Source organism: Pyrus communis, chromosome 10, assembly GCF_963583255.1.
Source record: "Pyrus communis chromosome 10, drPyrComm1.1, whole genome shotgun sequence".
Lineage (NCBI taxonomy): Eukaryota > Viridiplantae > Streptophyta > Magnoliopsida > Rosales > Rosaceae > Pyrus > Pyrus communis.
Window position 1 is genome coordinate 22,763,901 of NC_084812.1, and position 16,796 is coordinate 22,780,696.

The window sequence follows — 16,796 nt, forward strand, 5'->3', positions numbered from 1 at the left end:
TCTCTCTTTCACACACACACACACACATATCTACTGGGTAGCTAAATGCTTTTTCGTTTTCCGGGGGTTATGGCTGGCTTGGCTACATGTTCCTGCCTTCTAGGCCACTGGTTTGTTGGCTATGCATCACATCGGGCGTCTTTGGAAGTTTGAATGGCTACTAGATAACCCATGAACATGTGTTGCTTTGGTAGACCACGTTGCACACTGCCTACCTACCTCAACCCCTTGTTTCATCCTCTTTTATTCTTTTTTTTTTTTCCTTTTCCCCAATGAAACAAACAACAATGCTAACTCTACAACATTTTGAAGGGATTTCTGTTCAAAAAACTTTGTGGTTGATTTAGAGGACTTCATGCTTATGATTGGAACCGTTCATATTAAATCACTTTGTAAGTAAGTATGTTTACATCAATGATTACTATACAGTAACTTATAATATGAACGATTCTGATCGTATACACGAAATTTTGTTAATCTGTCATGAATGTTTTGAAGAAGAATTCCTACACAATTTTGTAAACCCATGTATTGTTCAAAAACAAAATTAAGTTTAAGATGCTTCTGCAAGGAAACTGACTCATATGACACGAATATACCGCCACGATAGTGTCAGATGGTAATAAATAAGAAACTTCATTTTAATCCTTAGCAAATATGACTTTTAGACTAAAATCATGAGTAAGATCAAAATCTAATTTTAGTCCCTTGAGACATTAATCACTTCATTTATTAATATTATACTTTTGATGTTTTTAATTATTTCTCTTTTTCTTCCTAATTTTAATGTTAATTCCTAATTTTAATGTTAATTTTATTTCATTATAATTTTCATTTTCATTTCATTCATCGTAATATATTTTGTTGTAAACATTTAGATAAACTAATTTTTATTTTACAATATACTTCGATATAATTTGTCTTCCTCATTTAGGTACATTAAATTCATTATAATACATTTCGATACATACATTTAGGTACACACATTTCAGTACATACATTTTGATACAAACATTTAGGTACATTAAGTCAATATAATACATTTCAGTACATTGGTTTAATATAATACATTTTAGTACATGCATTTGGGTACATACATTTCAGTGCACACATTTAAGTACATAAGTTTAATATAATACATTTCAGTGCATACATTTAGATACATATATTTTGGTACTAACATTTAAATACATTAATTCAATATAATACATTTCGGTACTAATATTTAGGTACATTAATTGAGTTTTTCAAGTTTGAAGAATGTTAAATAAAATTAATAAATTAAAAAAAATTGTTTGGTCAAAAAATATATTAAAATGTGTATATCAGTACATTTAAATATTTAATGGGAGACATTGAATAAAATACACATTAATTATTTTGAATTAAGGACACATCAAGGGACTATAATCAATTTGTAATCTAACATCAAGTTTATTTTAAATTTCAATCTTCTTCAATGATCAAAGTTAGAAAATCCCAATAAAATAATACATAAGTTTATCCACATGTCATTGTTTCATTGACATAAAACCAAATATTTGTGCCAAATAAATTGTTCTCTTCAGCAAGGGGCTTGTTTCACCTTCCCAAAACGTTTGTACAAAAATAAAACACAAAAAAAATAAATAAATAAATAAACAAATAAATAATTATTGATGTGGTTTGTTGATTCTCCTAAAGTAGCTCAATTGAAAGAAAGAAAAAAACAGCCACTCCCCCCCCCCCCCCCAAACAAAAACACACACCAAAAAAGGCTTGATTCACCTTCCCAAAACGTTTGTATTAAAATAAAACACCAAAATAATAATAATAATAAAAACAAAATTATTGAGGTGAGGGATGAAGTAATCGAATGTTGTGATAATTGGGTTTTGAAAACAAGAATATTTATACACTAAGGAAGTGAAATAAATTGGTTACAAACTCGCGCTATGTACGAGATTTGTACATAAAACCTCTCACTTATAAATGAAAGGAAATACTATTAAATTGTGATACTAAATGACGATATTTTAACTAAATGTTCACAAAAGTCGTAATATACTAATGCTTGTTTGGGTCCTAGCAGAGAAGAACTCCTTGATCAGCAGACACCAAAGTTAAATGAATTAGAGCTTTAGTGACTAGAATAGGCGACAAGTTTTATTGTAGCCAGAGTGCCATAAAAGGCTTGGGAATGAGAGAATGTTGATGGCTATTTGGAGGGAAATTTGAAAAAGTAGACATCTTATATGTTCCCTTAATATAAACGATTAATCGTTGTATTAAAAAAAGGTCAACTTCAACTCATTAAGAGTGTTGATATCATCACTCTCGTGTCTTACTTCCCCATCCACCTTCAAATGGATTTCCACCAAATCCAATCAAGAATTGGCAAAAACAGACAGGTTGGGACAAATGTAACTACAGCTAATTATTTTCATACACTAAAATCCAACAGAAAAATAAGTAAAGAACACCAGCAGGAAGCTGAAGATCCAATATTATACAGAGCTTCCATCATGCATGCACGCAAAAAGATCCAACATACTGGAACTGGACGATGAAACTGCATTTAAACCTGCAAACCTATACCCTCTGTACATTGCTCACCCCAAAATCTTATATACGGTATTACAGCGATTCAAATGAGATGCCTCCTACCTCACACCTCAAATACGGGTGCCTTCAACAAGCCAGAAACGTCGAGGATACACAGTTTAGCTAAAGAATTGTATGCCCAGTAAGGTCAATAACCATTGCAAAATTAAAGAAAAGCTTCCTTTGTTATTCTCGGACTCTTCACAAGACTGCATATGTATATGAGGTTGAATCTGTGAAAGGAATTGACAAAGTCATCGCCATGCTTTTTAGTTGTAGATTTTCACCGGCTTCTCAAAGGTGTGACGATTCTGCATAATTCAAGTGGAGTCAGCACAGGATTGACAAAAACTAATTATAAACTACTTTCCCACAACAGTAATTTTTTAAAATCATCGGAATCTTAAACAAATTCTGGGTTCGGCCTCTAAAGAGCGTAAAATAATGCAACAATGTTTTCTGCATCCCTTATGCCTAATAGCTACCTCCTGTACAACCAGTCCCACACAAATTTCTACTAAGAATCATTGTAAAGAAATTGAGAGCGATCCTGGGCTGAGCGTCAATTGTATAAAATTTACCAAGACATAAAACCAGCCCATTTTCCTAATAGTCCACCTCTTGGGTTTTCAACCGAGTGTGCGTCAGTCAGGTTAATATAGTTAAGTTCAAAGGAATACCTGATTTGTTGTATATGACCTTTTAGGAGCATGATCAGTGTGTTCCAATCCAAGGTACTGTTCCCATGCTCCATACACATCCCTTCTCTGAAAAATGATATTGAAGAATAGAATTAAAATTTCCATACAAATTAGACTTCGGATGGTATATTGTGAGTGTGCGGATGCACAGAGAGAGAGAGAGAGAGAGAGAGAGAGAGAGAGAGAGAGAGACCTGAAATCGGCTGGCCACAATATCATCGTCTTGCAGGTACTCAGGACGACCCATGGACAAAAATGCAAAATTCCACTGCACCAAACCAGAAACAATATATTACAATTCAAAGTAGGGATTTCACAAATGGCCACTACTCTGAAACTGCATCAACCTCAGTACAATGTCCTCTGTAATGAAGAAAATACCTTTGAATACTCCTCATCTGGGACTTGTAACTTTTTCTGTACACGCACCTTAACTTCCGCTAATGTCTCATCCTCACGAATGACCAAGAAAAATGGTTCTCCAAAATTCTGAACCTGCTAAATTCAAAATTATAAATAACAAAGTGGTGATGATGATGATGATGATGGCAATGATAATAAATACTTAAAGAACCTATTGATTCTGAGAAAAAAAAAATGGGAGAACAATAAAATCAGGAGGTAATTATATCTTCCTACCTGGTTTTGAGCTGTGTCCTTCATAAAATGATAAACATGGATCAGACGATCATGAGGACCAAAGTTTTTCTCTTCTTCAGGGATCTGAGTAACAGACAAGAATAACAGTTTAACAGCAAAAGTGTAGAACAAATATTTCTAACATATTATAAAACGAAGGACTGGAACATAGGATCATTATTAACTCAATACTGTGCAGACTAACCTCTTCTGCACGTAATGTCCAGTATTGATCATTTATATTCTCAATCTTTTCATTTGGCGGGAAAATCTGTAAAACAATATAAGAATTACATAAATGAACCGATTCTAAAAGGTTTCAAAATTTCAGATCAAAGAAACAACAATAGATTCATGCAGCTGCAACAGAGAGCAACTCCTGCAAAACAATTATTTTGAGGCGAGGTGGGGCATTGATTGTTTTGGGGGTACCAATCTCTTCTCTATGAAATTTAAGGGACATAACATATAATTATGTTCATAGACAACATCTATATGCACATTATCTAATACCTTGTAGATTTTGTGATAGAAAACTTCCAACAGTCTGAGTTCGGCATTAGGATGAGACAACTCCACCTGTTCCAGATAGAGAAAGGATATACATAAGTGTTTTTCTTACAATGTTCGTTGAAATACTGCTTTGAGAATAAAACAGAAACTGTACAACACATATAGACAAAGAAATAAAAGTGAAAAAATCTCAACCACGAATTATGACACTTTTGTTTCATATCCATTATCGCGTCCATGCTTTGTCTTAAGGTGAAAAGCTGCAAAGTAACTAATTACCTTTGTCTTAAGGTCATCAATCACGTCCCCTACAGTGCTCTGCTTGGGTAATCTAATAGTGTGAACCACAACCTGACAACATAAAAGTGCTTCTAAGAGGCAAAATTCTTGACATATTAAATAATTAATGATTCTGTTTCTATCTTCACTCACTTCATCCTTGGTAGCATGATGTAAAGCAACTTTTAAAGTTTTAAGGCCTTGCAACTCCGGGAGAGGGATATCCAATACTTCATAATAGAGTATGTCCGTAGTCTGAAAGAGGAAATTATATGTTATGTGTTTTTCCAACAGTAAAATACTTTGTAAACAGAGCTTAAAAATCTTATAATAAACAACCTGATTGTAGTGCACCAGCATGTCAGACAAATGTTCTACTCCTCGATACTTGATTGGTTGGGGTTTAGGTTGCTGTGAGTAACAATTATGAGAAGTGAGCCTAACTTTAGTTGGATCATCCAAGCCAAGATGTTGAGCAACTCTTTCCACAACATTATCATAGGTGTGAAACTTTGACCTAAAAAGTGAATATTAAACTCTTTAGACTGATTCAACCCCCTTCCAGAAGAATGCAAAACATGATACTGCAAACTTACAACTCAAGACAGAACTCATCTTCCTTCGGCTTGTCCAAAGAACGAAAGCGAACAACCTGTAGATTGTCATGGAATGTCACGGTACAATAACAAAAGAAAAGTTATTGACCCCTCCCCACTAAAACACACACAAAAACCCCCCTTTTCAGGAACTTCACAAATATTATCATCTGAAATTCAACTTGAACTTGACAATGCAATGAATGTTTTAGATTGTTAATAGCCCACAACTCCCCTTTTGATATAGACGATGCCTAATAACTGGGCATAAAATAATTACTAGTCCCAGCATTAAATCCTTTCCACATTTGTGGGATTAATAGGCAGACAATATGAAACAACAAATAAGCAAAAGACGCTATTGTTTTATCTGATTTTGGTCCTGGGCTGCAGGAACAAAATTTTCCACCATATTAGTAATGGAACTACCAGATATCCATCCCTTGATAGCATTAAAAGGATACCAAGCACACTCAACGATTACAAAACATAACAACAAAGTCGTCACTTAACTTCCTGTGCATGGACTTACTTCCCATCAATAGCACACTGTGTCTCTTCCACACTTACGTATAAGCTAGTGGTTGATCAGAAAAGAGGAATTACGGGGTTTATTTAGTTTTAGATAGAGGTGGCAACATTGCACCCATTACCCAAAGACATAACAAGCGCCTTTTCACAGTTCAAGGTACATCCCATGATGTTGGTTCATCCCCATCAAAATAAATGCAGCATGTCTCATATCAACCCAACTCATGCTCCAACATCCTTCATCTCTTTGCCATTCATCCACATCAAAAGGATTTGTTTCTCTATAATCTTGCAAACTAAGTATTCATTTAGGCATGTTTGGTTGATTGGAATGCTAAATGGGGAATATAATAATATTTATCAAAAGTTGCAGACACCACCCCCCCCCCCCCCCCCCAAAAAAAACTTCTCTTTCTCTCTCCCTTCTTTACTCAGTCAAAGTTTTCAGTATAAAGATGCATCCTCCAAATAATTTGCAGAAAATAAATACGATTTTGCAGCAGTAAACAGAAAAGCACTAAAAAGTTCTCTAAAACAATTATCAGGATTTACGAAGGAAGGCCATTTTTGATAACCATTTGGTTAAAACAGTGGTTTATAGTGCTCAACTTCAAATCTGCATCTGCATAAATTAAACTGACTTCTTACCCATTGACAAAAAAATACTTTGACTTCACCAGTTTCACTGCACCATTCCGATAATGAAGGGTTTGTAGAATTATTTTTTCTTTTTAAACAGTATAGTTGTCAAGTAATAACGGGACATCAAATGAGACTTCAAATCCCAAAGTTGAAAGGAATAAAACTACCACCCCACATTGGTGTATCTAATCTGCTCAGCAGGCGGAATTGACTTTCATCAATTCCTCACGTTTGTTTCCTTTTCAAGAACTAAAAAGTTAACAAAACACCAAGCCCTGATATAATGAGAAACCAACTCCCTGATCTGGATTTCAACCAAACAAACATAGCCTTGGAGCAATACTAAGTCATCTCAGCTTTGACTGGTTGTCATTGACCACTAGTTTCCCTAGTTTTCATTGTTCTTATTTTGGATCATAGGCCAGAAGATTGACCCATAGGGCAAGGAAACTAAAATATTGCGACTCCAACATGGAATTAAACGTTTGGGAGATTCTGAGCTTTAAAAAGAAAAATGAAAATATACCTGACGGTTACGAACATAATCCAGGAATGAAGGAACATCTGGATAACGGAATTGTTGGCTGCTTCCACTCTGAGGGGATTTTTGAAAGCAAATGATGTCCCCATCTTCAAGCTGAAAGAACAAAAAAGTTGCATAAGGAAATAATCCTCAAAGTTAAAAAATCATAGTTTGAATACTTATTGAAGACCTGTGTATATTATTAATACCTAATTCGCCCAACCCACACCCAAATTAAAAGGCAGGGAGGAGGCCGGTAGGAGACGGAGAGAGTAAATTAGCAGAGATGTAAGACAATAGCTTTGTATATACCTGAGCATAAATTCACAAAATGAAAACAGTACAAATTAGTCTTGAAATTCATACCTGACTAACACGGAAAGTTGCCCTCTCATCAATGTGTTCGCACATTATATTAGGTTCGAACTTTATTTCCTGAAAACGAAAAAATGGATATAAAGCCTTTTAGATTTCCTTTTTTCAAAAATACCATGTGCCATAGACTCTCATAAGTAAGTGCACATTAGAGTTAAGTAGGTTAGGCGGCACACCTATGATACAACACAAATGACACAATTCACATGACTTCTCATTACAAAGAATCAAAATGACTTGCCTCAAAAAGTTCTATCTTTTCATCAGGACTCAAACCAGCCATTTCATGCAGTTTTGTCAATAATTCCACGGGCTTACCACTACCCTTCACAAACAGCCTCCCAACATACCTGGTTTTGAAAAGGAAACACTGAGTAATCAAATGTAATTTCAAATTTGATGGAAGAAAGAAGGAAGGGACATACCGGAGCTCTTCTTTCGAAGGGTCATAAAATTTGAAAAATAGAAGAATCTCTTCTTTAGTCTTCTCGGGAGGAGAAAGAGGCAACAAATCCTGAATATGTTCAATAGAACCACCGGTGAATACCGCCATTGAAATAAGATGACTTGTCCAAGAACCACACGAGGAAAATATGAAACAAATTTAGAAGGTAACATTACCGGCCCAAGTTCTGCTTCAAGAAACAGCTTTAGCTCTGCATTATTTGACTTATTGGAAACTTCCCTCAACTGTCCAACCTGCAAATACCATACATTCACAGATGAGCAAAATATAATAAGCCGCTGAAGTGCCAACTTTTGTGAGTGTATGTTATATATAGCTTCTCATAAGCTAAAAAGGTGCTTCTTCAAGTTGTTTGGTAACACTAGACAAATGTTTTTTTTAGCAGAAGCTAAGGAGCAACTTTTGGAGAAGCTCTGATCTATATATTCTCTGCCTAGAAATAGCTTTTTGTTGAAAGCAGTATACTTGTCTACATTATTTTAGATGGACATTTTACTCTTGTTTCTTTCACTAACTTCCACAATCCCCAAGTATACTGAAATAGCATCTTCTTGGAATCAGAACCTCTCAAAGAATCTCTACTAATAGTAACCAAGATTTCAACTGTAAATTACCTAAATGAATTTCTATTAACACCAAAAATATTTATATGTCGTGAACAGAGGAATGGAATACGCTTCATTACATTTACACAGACCGTAAGAACCATGAACTAACCATGAACTCATGGAATATATAACAGAATTAATGACATAACAGGTATCAAGCTAAAGGAACTTACAGATTGTGCTTCCTCAAGAGGTGTCAGTGGTCGATTTGGCCGGTATGTATGGTTTTGACGCTTTGCCCACAGCCAGAAACGTTGAAATTGAACTGGTATACCAAACTCTTTGGCTACCTCTTCCTGAGGGTGGACTTCAATTAGAATGATACTGATCTTTTGGATCCCACGACTAAAATATTAGATATAAACTATAGCTTCATCATGAGTTTATATAATTCTAATGTCATATACTATGTTAGAATGATTCTGACAGCAATATTACTTAATTAAGCTCAATATAAAACTAAAAAAAATAAGTGAAGACACATGTCCACATTGATAATTTTCAGTATGGAAACTAGCAAGACTAGTATGGAGTAAATGTTGTACACTGAAACCTGAAAATGTCAATAATTTGAATACAATAAAGTTAAAAAGAGCAAATACGCTACCTTAAAGAGGTTGAAGGGCTTCTGCTTCTGAATACGAAAACTATGAACTTTATCATGATCCACAAGATCAAAATAGATATTCTTTCCTATCTGTTCAAACAGGTCCTTGTTTCGTGCAACCTAGGAACCCCATAAAAAATCTGTATTAAATAATGTTCCAGAAATCAAATTTTACATATCTCAAACAAAGAGACAGGAGGCAGAAAAGAAAGGGATGGGGGGAGAGGGAGAAGGGACAGAGAGATTGTAGATATTGTAACCTTTATAATAGTATAAAGGTGCGCTTCAGCTTTCTCCTTTCTCTTTTGCTCCTTTTCTTCCTGTTCTTTCTTCAGTCTTATCTGGAATATAGTGTTCAGAGGACACAGTAGCACAACATGATGCAGCAAGACAAAATAAAATTAAGAATATTAAAACTCCAAGTAAACAAAAATATAAAAATCCCGCTTACCCTTAGATGTTCTGCAATGTCTTTCTCATCCACGTTACAAATTATTTTCTCCTTGTCAACTTCACGTATATAAACAAGCATGTAGGCATTGGAATATTTAGTAAATTTAAATGGAGCATTATTGAACCCAGGATTTGTCTGTGGTAACTGTAAAATTCAAACAGTGAAACATAGAACACATCAGAACAGACAAAGCACGTAGAGATAGAAAACATCATAAATAACCAAAGATTTTACCTCTTCTTCTCCACCATACTGTTCCTCCAGAGCCCTCTTCATATCTTCTTTTGTTACTCGTTCATCATCAAATTTAAACCTGAAAGTAACAAGTTGCAGGGGATTTTAAATTTGTTAAACAGAACAGGACAAGTCGTGGTATGCAATAATAATTTGCTATTGATTCTCAATGGTAAAGATCAAACTAGCTAAGCACTTTCTTAAAAGCACATGCATGTACAGTTCGTTACTAACTTCCTAAATAGGATGTAATTTTAAGAGGGTAAAATAGAAGTAGATTTTTTACTAAATTAGCGTACACCCAAAACTCTCATAGACTATTGCTTTACTTATTATTCTTTTTGGGTCAACTTCTAACACTATTCAACCGAGTCAGTGCCATTGTTGCAAACTTATTGCTTTCTTTCCCAGTACTGTTGACTCCCTGGAAGTCCAACCAGCATAAAAATTCATTCAAGTACAACATTAACCAATTGTGGGAAAACAAAATTTTCATTGGTTTCAAACCCCAAAATACTTTATCTTCATTGTAGGGACCTAGAGCACCAAACTCAAACCTTTGGTCATCCCTCTCTGACCCTATCGCACTCATCCCACATAAGTGCATTGAAGAACTGAGGACTAGCATATCATTTCCAACAGTTGAACAATGCCCTCCTAAATTTAACTTTGAAAAGGACTCCCCAAACAGCTAGCTCTCTCATCAATAATACGAGACCGATCCGACCCTTCCACCTGAACATTCAACCCTCTTCCAGGGTAATCTAAGAAGCCACAAACTCAGGTACAATTCCTTCTTTCTCTCTCAATCACATTACCTTCCTTTCCTCATCCTCCGAGTAAAATGAACAATGCCATACATTTAAAGTAGTACTTGAAGTACACTTTTGCAGATATTACATTAAAGTAGTACTTGAAGTACACTTTTGAGGTAATAAACTGTGAAGCTCCCTTAAAAAGGAAAAAATCAATAAAAATCAGGAAATCAATTCTAAACATTGGTAACAACGAAACAAACAAACAAAAAAGAAGATGGGCATGGCTACAAATGCAAACTGAAATCCACAACTATTAATAACTTCCAACTCGAGTATTTGAAAGACTATTAACCAGATATATGATGCAAGCAAATTGAACTTATTATTGCAGAAAGAGAAAGTGCTATGAATACCACTGATCAGAAAGGGTTGGCCTGATATAAGCATAGTAGTGCCCACCATGCACCCCACCACTGTGCACCAAAACACTGCAAACAGACAAAAGCACACATTAACAATCTCCATGCACAGATCCAGCTACAACGGCCATGCATGTACGAATTTGTTGCAGTAGCAATCACCAAAAATGAACATAGTATAATCAAACTACATCTAATTTTTATGTATAAAAAAATTAACCACGATGAACTTGCTATACTGCAGCTGCTTTGACAAATGGTATATAGTTAGAAATTACATCCCCATTATTCCGCCGATACATCCCAATAGGTATCATTGGAGTACCAATGGGCATCTACTTTGACTTTCAGAAACAGCACCAGTAAGAGGTGGACCCCGCCAATGTACGATCAACATATCGACAGGGTTAATTCATCAATATTTGTTTAAGACATAGGTCTAGATGTGATTCTAAAAAGTTTGGGGTAACTTCAAGAATAACCGAAGCTGATGTATCGCACTCACATATTTCCTCCTCTTTTCCTCAATGGTTAAACAAAACAGAGGAGGATCTATGGTTTTCCACTTCCTAAGATTGCATCCATAGAAGGAGGAGCAAGGAAAGAGAATGGGGAAAAACCTAAAACAAAAAACTCACCTCGCCTGCGCATCACAAGACCAAAAACAAGGAAATATTTCATGAGGGATGAAATACTAAAATAAATATTATTCTATTCCCCTATTAATACATATGTTAGTATTTAACCTATTTGTTGTAAAATATATATTTATATGTATGATATTATTTCAGTTTACTCATATATCCTTGCCATATGGATATCCTAATTTCTAGAGATTTGTCATGCTGCGCGATATGGTATCATGTCACATATTCCATATCCACATCCTTGCAACATAGCCACCAAGTCTTATTTCACATAAAGAATACAAATATTATGCAATACAAGTTCCAACTCTATGAGAAATCTTAAACCAATTTTTTGGGCATAATTGGAATTTTGATTAACTCTCCATCAATGTAAATCACAAAAATATGTTTTACATAATACCTTCTTCGCCCTTTTCCCTAACCAATGCAACAGGGATGGTTCATTCTACCCTGTCAAAATAGTAAAATATTGTTTTCTAGACTTAAAGTACGATTCTTCTAAATGACTATCAGTTGCATCTTTAGTCTATGTCAGTCGCAGAACACCCAGCTATTCTCCAAAAGTGGACATGAAAATGATAAAACTACCTCTATCAGTTTATCAAATGAAGTAACATATTATTTTCCATACAGACAAAACTTTTCACAACAAAGGGTATAAATAGTCTCAAAGACCAACAAACTTAAATTACTGATACCTATGAAGAGTGTAGAGGTTGCGTACGCTCCTGTCAGCATCAGGCGAAAGATATTTCCCATTCTCCCTATCAAGATCAAGTTGCAAGGGGAACTCATAGCGATCATTTATCTGTTGGCAAGCAGAAGACTAGGTGATACCAAGTAATTATGTTTAAGGCAAATGATACAACATGAAACAAAAAAGAGAGAGCGCTAAATAATTACATTATAAGAAACAGCTTAAATTTGTTGGTCTTAATGCTTATAGACAAAGATAATGAAATAACTAAATAAATTCTGACAAAGTTGAAAGTCCAAAATTTTGACAGCAGATGGAAAATGGAAGCGAATTGATATTGCTTTAGAGATTGATTTCACAGGATTTTTGAGCTCATTAGAGCATAAAATTCTAATATTGACCAAAAATTCTATTATGAGACTACACGAGATTACAAGAGCTAAACTAGACCTACCAATGGGAAGAGTCTAGCTAGTAACAGTATGCAATTATAAGACCAAACAGTTTGTCAATCAAACCTATGAACAGCTTCAATATTTTTGGTTTATATGTCCAGGAAATATATAGACAGATATTAAGTAAAGTTACACAATATGCATGAAAAGATTCAGGTGAAGGCAGATTAATCAATCAACCACTTACCTTTACCATGGTATCCCGCATAAAATCATACTCGAAACGTTTTAGCTGAAGTTGAAGCACAGGTGGAAAATCAATGAACAGGACACCTTTCTTAGCATCCTGAAAAGGTCAAACAATTGCAAACTGTTACTAAAAGCAATCTTCAAACATCCAAACTGTAGCAAACTGACATAACAATTACAAACATGATAGAACAGCCCCACTCCTTGTCAAGAAGAAAAAATCGACCACAGGTTTTAATTTTAGCATTTTATACCCTAAAGAAATAAGTTCAAATCAACTTTCCGTAACAAAAACCAATGGTTTTGTTGTTAAATTGATAATTTGGCAACTAGGAGACCCATTTTTTGTGTTGATGTGTGGAAGAGAAATCCTAAAAGACTATTATTTTCTTAATATTTAATCCTATTATCTTTACCCCACATTTTCCTTCTTAAGAGATTCTACTATTTTTCTTCCCCATCAGCATAAAATTGAGTCTCGTAATAGCCACATTAAACATTTAACTGCAAACCTAATGGTTAATGGAAGGTTCAAGTTGATGTACACTTAAAACTTCAGGGTGTAAATTGCTAAAATTAAAACCTCATGGTCCATTTCGAAAACCACCAACGAACACTAGAGGGTAAAATGTAATTAATCCAAATCTAAACAAAGCATAAGAAATAAAAACATGATTTGATGATGATAATCCAAGTAAAATAACTGTTTTAGCCTATATTCTCAAGGAAACAGACAAAACCAACATGAAAATGAACGCCTATTCCAATTAGATCTACCTGTAAACCATACTGTTCAGCATGATACTTATTATCACCCTCAAGGCGCTCCACTTCCACATACTTATCGAATGAAGCATAAACATCCCGACACCCTTTGACATCCAATTGAAGATCTACAAATAAACATACAGAATCTTCCATTAGACCTACAGTACTTATGCTCCAGTTATCTACTTCAACCTCAATCGCTTACCATAAAATGACTCTTTTCTCGTTGATTTATAGTCCACATTGATGCATTCAATATAGTTCATCTGGTGCCCTTCAAATAACTGCTGTATTGTACCCTCCACTACAGTTCCCTATTCCAGTAAACAAAGATCAGTCAAAGTAACCTCCAAAATTGATGTAGAAGAATTAAGTGCAAACAATGAAGTATGATGGTAAGAACTCCATACTTTCATCTTGTCTTCAAGCTTTTCAGAAAGAACCCTATTGAGTTCTTGGACGTCATGCTGCATGAATGAATCATATGCATCCCATCCAAATGACTTCGTCAGCTCTTTGGTCGCTACACTAGTATCATTGTACTGAAGCTTGTAAAATAAGCTTTGCAATGCCAATGGGATGCTTCCAGATGGATTATCATTCTCCGTTGTTGGCATATGGTACACAGCCTAAAAGAACAATTTGAGATATGGAGCTTCCTTGTACACAAAGTGGGATGAATTATATGTAGAAATTATGCTACCTTTCTAAAATAAGGAATATGGTACAACGTCTGAAGAAGCGAGTTCATATAACAAGTAGCTCCTTGGTTTTTCAGCCCAACAGAACCGGTTTCCTTCTTAGAGTCATGTGACCAGTAATCAATAACCCTTCGAACTGCAACATCAGCTTCAACTATGCATATATCATTCACAATATAACCTCTAGCAGGGTCATATAATTCACCAACAGGCATGAAGGAAGTGAAACCCCAGTCACTCTCACGTGCATTAAATTGGTGCTGTGTTTCTGCAAAATGCAACACAAAGCAATAACTACAAAAAATAGTTCTAACATACATGCTATCACAACACTGGGAGTTCTAATATTCAAAGTAATGAACAGTTAAGAATCCAGTTTTATCTATTCCTCACATAATCCAACCACTATATAACTTTATTTTCTATTCATCATCTTAATGATAAAGCTTTTGGAGAGAGGTTTCTTTGTCTAAGTTCTTCAAACAAAAAGTTATAGTCTGCCTGCAACTAAGGCAACATGCCAAAACAGGTGCATGTACTATATTTTTGTGTTTCTTTTCACACCCCTTTTGCTAACTTGGTGAGAGTTTGAAGGGCTACGAGAAGATAGACATAAAAACCAGAGTGACATGTAATGCACATGCACTTTTGGACAAGCTCATGATACGAGACAAAAGAAGCTGACTACTACACAATGTGCAAATATATGTGAAATGCCATAGCAGTTGGTGTCTTCTATTGCTAGTAGTTTTCTTTTTGGTGGACTGCAGTTTCTGTCCTCTATTGCTCCCACATCATATGCACCAAATTTTTATCCCTTATTCATTGCACTCCTACCTCTTTGCAAATATCAAGGGTAAGGCTGCATTCAATAGATGTCCCCCACCCCCACCCCACCTTTGTAAAGCGGGTTGGCTTGGGGTCGCCCTTTATTTATTGCATTTCAACCATTAGGACATGATATGAATATTTCTAAGGACAGGTAAAGTCTAACTTTACAAAACTACCAAACTATCATTTCTAAAAGGTACATCAGCAGCAGAGAAAGTACCTTTTCTAATGGAGTATTTACTATGACTTTGATTGACAACAGACAAGCTAAACTGGGCATATCTACTCCACCCATATGGCAAATTTCCAGAATCTGCAACATCCAGATACATCGACAGATGATCCACATTATTCCCTTTGGGGAAAATTAGTATCCGCCTGCAAAGCGCATTTGAAATACAATCATCATTATAAATCATAACAAATCAAGTACCCATATCTATATGCATACGGATCAAAATTAGCAACTGATAAGAGGTTAAAATACCATTTGTAGCCTCCAACAAGGAAAACATCAGAATATAGCTTCTTGGTGTTAAGCATGGTTAAGCGGTCAATTGTCCATGTAAATCTAGCTGACAATGGATCATCCACTGCCGGAGCATCCACTGCACTGTTGGTTTCTGCTTGTGCTGCCAAACGTAGTAAACCAAAAAAATTGTTTGATTGTCAAGAACGGCAGAACGAAGGAGAAAAACAAGCCAAACATTTTATCTCAACCTTTTCTATTAATACCCAAGGAACCAGTTAACTTACTCAACAAAAAACAAATCTCGTATACAACTTCTATGTATTTCTTTCTACAATTCCTTTGGCACCAATGGGAAATGGACCATTTTTCACCTTAGTGATAAAATTTGGCCATCCCGTATGGCTTAGCGGAAGTCAATTCTGAATTCAACTTAGCAGAAGTGACAAGAACAGTGTGGCTAGTTTCTATTAGTTTGATTTCAATTTCCTCATTTGTCTCAGCAACCATACAACTCAGTCCCCACTGTAATTGTTACGCATAATTATTGCCAATTAAAAAATAGAAACTAGAAAAAGAAAAAAAACCATAATTACTATTGCCCTAAAAACTACTACTGTTGTGTCTAGACGCAAAGCAAGACATTGACATAAAAATTCACTGCTTAACATTTTGCTGAAATTTTCTCGGGAAACAAACAGAAAGTAAGAAAAATAAGTAAATAAAGATAGAAAATAGACGAATAACCTTCCTCCATGGGCTGAGGACCGTTGGGGAGGTCGGAGTGTGGGACGATCATCTCATCGTCCTCCTGCGGCGGCGGCGGTTGCTGCTGCTGCAAAAACAAGGTCAATATGAGAGCTCCGATCTGCAAATTGAAACCCTAGCACAACATTCGTACGCAAAAATGAAATCGTCTTGAGATCGCATTTGAAAGGAGGGAGAGACGGGTTCAGTAATCACATCTAGCGGCGGAGGAGTCATCAGAGTCATGGGCGCCGGAATTGGAGGTCGCCTGATCGACGAATCCGAGTGACTTGTGTGCTAGCTGATGACAAGAAGAGGAAGACTGAGAGATTTTGAGTCTGCAACTTATACGAAAACGAAA

The 16,796-nt window shown here is 35.4% G+C and overlaps 1 protein-coding gene across 4 annotated transcripts; it reads right to left on the reverse strand.

Annotated features, from left to right (window-relative positions):
- Positions 1–2,391: 2,391 nt before the first annotated feature.
- Positions 2,392–16,796, reverse strand: LOC137746478 (ubiquitin C-terminal hydrolase 13-like). 4 transcript variants are annotated; one of them, XM_068486499.1, is made up of 32 exons: positions 16,652–16,796; positions 16,436–16,523; positions 15,707–15,851; positions 15,440–15,597; positions 14,391–14,656; positions 14,098–14,316; positions 13,893–14,001; positions 13,697–13,812; positions 12,918–13,016; positions 12,277–12,386; positions 10,923–10,997; positions 9,752–9,830; positions 9,515–9,661; positions 9,324–9,404; positions 9,064–9,183; positions 8,630–8,752; positions 8,004–8,081; positions 7,808–7,896; positions 7,624–7,732; positions 7,374–7,442; positions 7,011–7,121; positions 5,312–5,367; positions 5,055–5,232; positions 4,869–4,970; positions 4,716–4,787; positions 4,437–4,502; positions 4,129–4,194; positions 3,924–4,007; positions 3,666–3,779; positions 3,478–3,552; positions 3,264–3,350; positions 2,392–2,894 (listed from the first exon to the last, which is right to left on the reverse strand). In XM_068486499.1, the coding sequence occupies exons 1-32, from the start codon at positions 16,679–16,681 to the stop codon at positions 2,853–2,855; spliced, it is 3,363 nt and encodes a 1,120-aa protein (XP_068342600.1). In that variant the 5' UTR covers positions 16,682–16,796; the 3' UTR covers positions 2,392–2,852. The 4 variants fall into 4 exon arrangements, with proteins under 4 accessions (XP_068342600.1, XP_068342599.1, XP_068342596.1 ...); XM_068486498.1 differs by having other exon boundaries at positions 3,666–3,782; XM_068486495.1 differs by having other exon boundaries at positions 3,666–3,782; positions 16,637–16,774.

What these genes read in the sequence shown, in the direction of transcription:
- LOC137746478 (XM_068486495.1), bottom strand. Translation starts at nt 16,681, where the DNA reads ATGACTCTGATGACTCCTCCGCCGCTAGATGTGATTACTGAACCC. An exon ending in TAGATGTGATTACTGAACCC is followed by an intron (nt 16,524 to 16,636) that starts GTCTCTCCCTCC and finishes TTGTTTTTGCAG; the next exon opens with CAGCAGCAACCGCCGCCGCC. An exon ending in CAACTTTCCGTGTTAGTCAG is followed by an intron (nt 7,122 to 7,373) that starts GTATGAATTTCA and finishes TTGTTCTTTCAG; the next exon opens with CTTGAAGATGGGGACATCAT.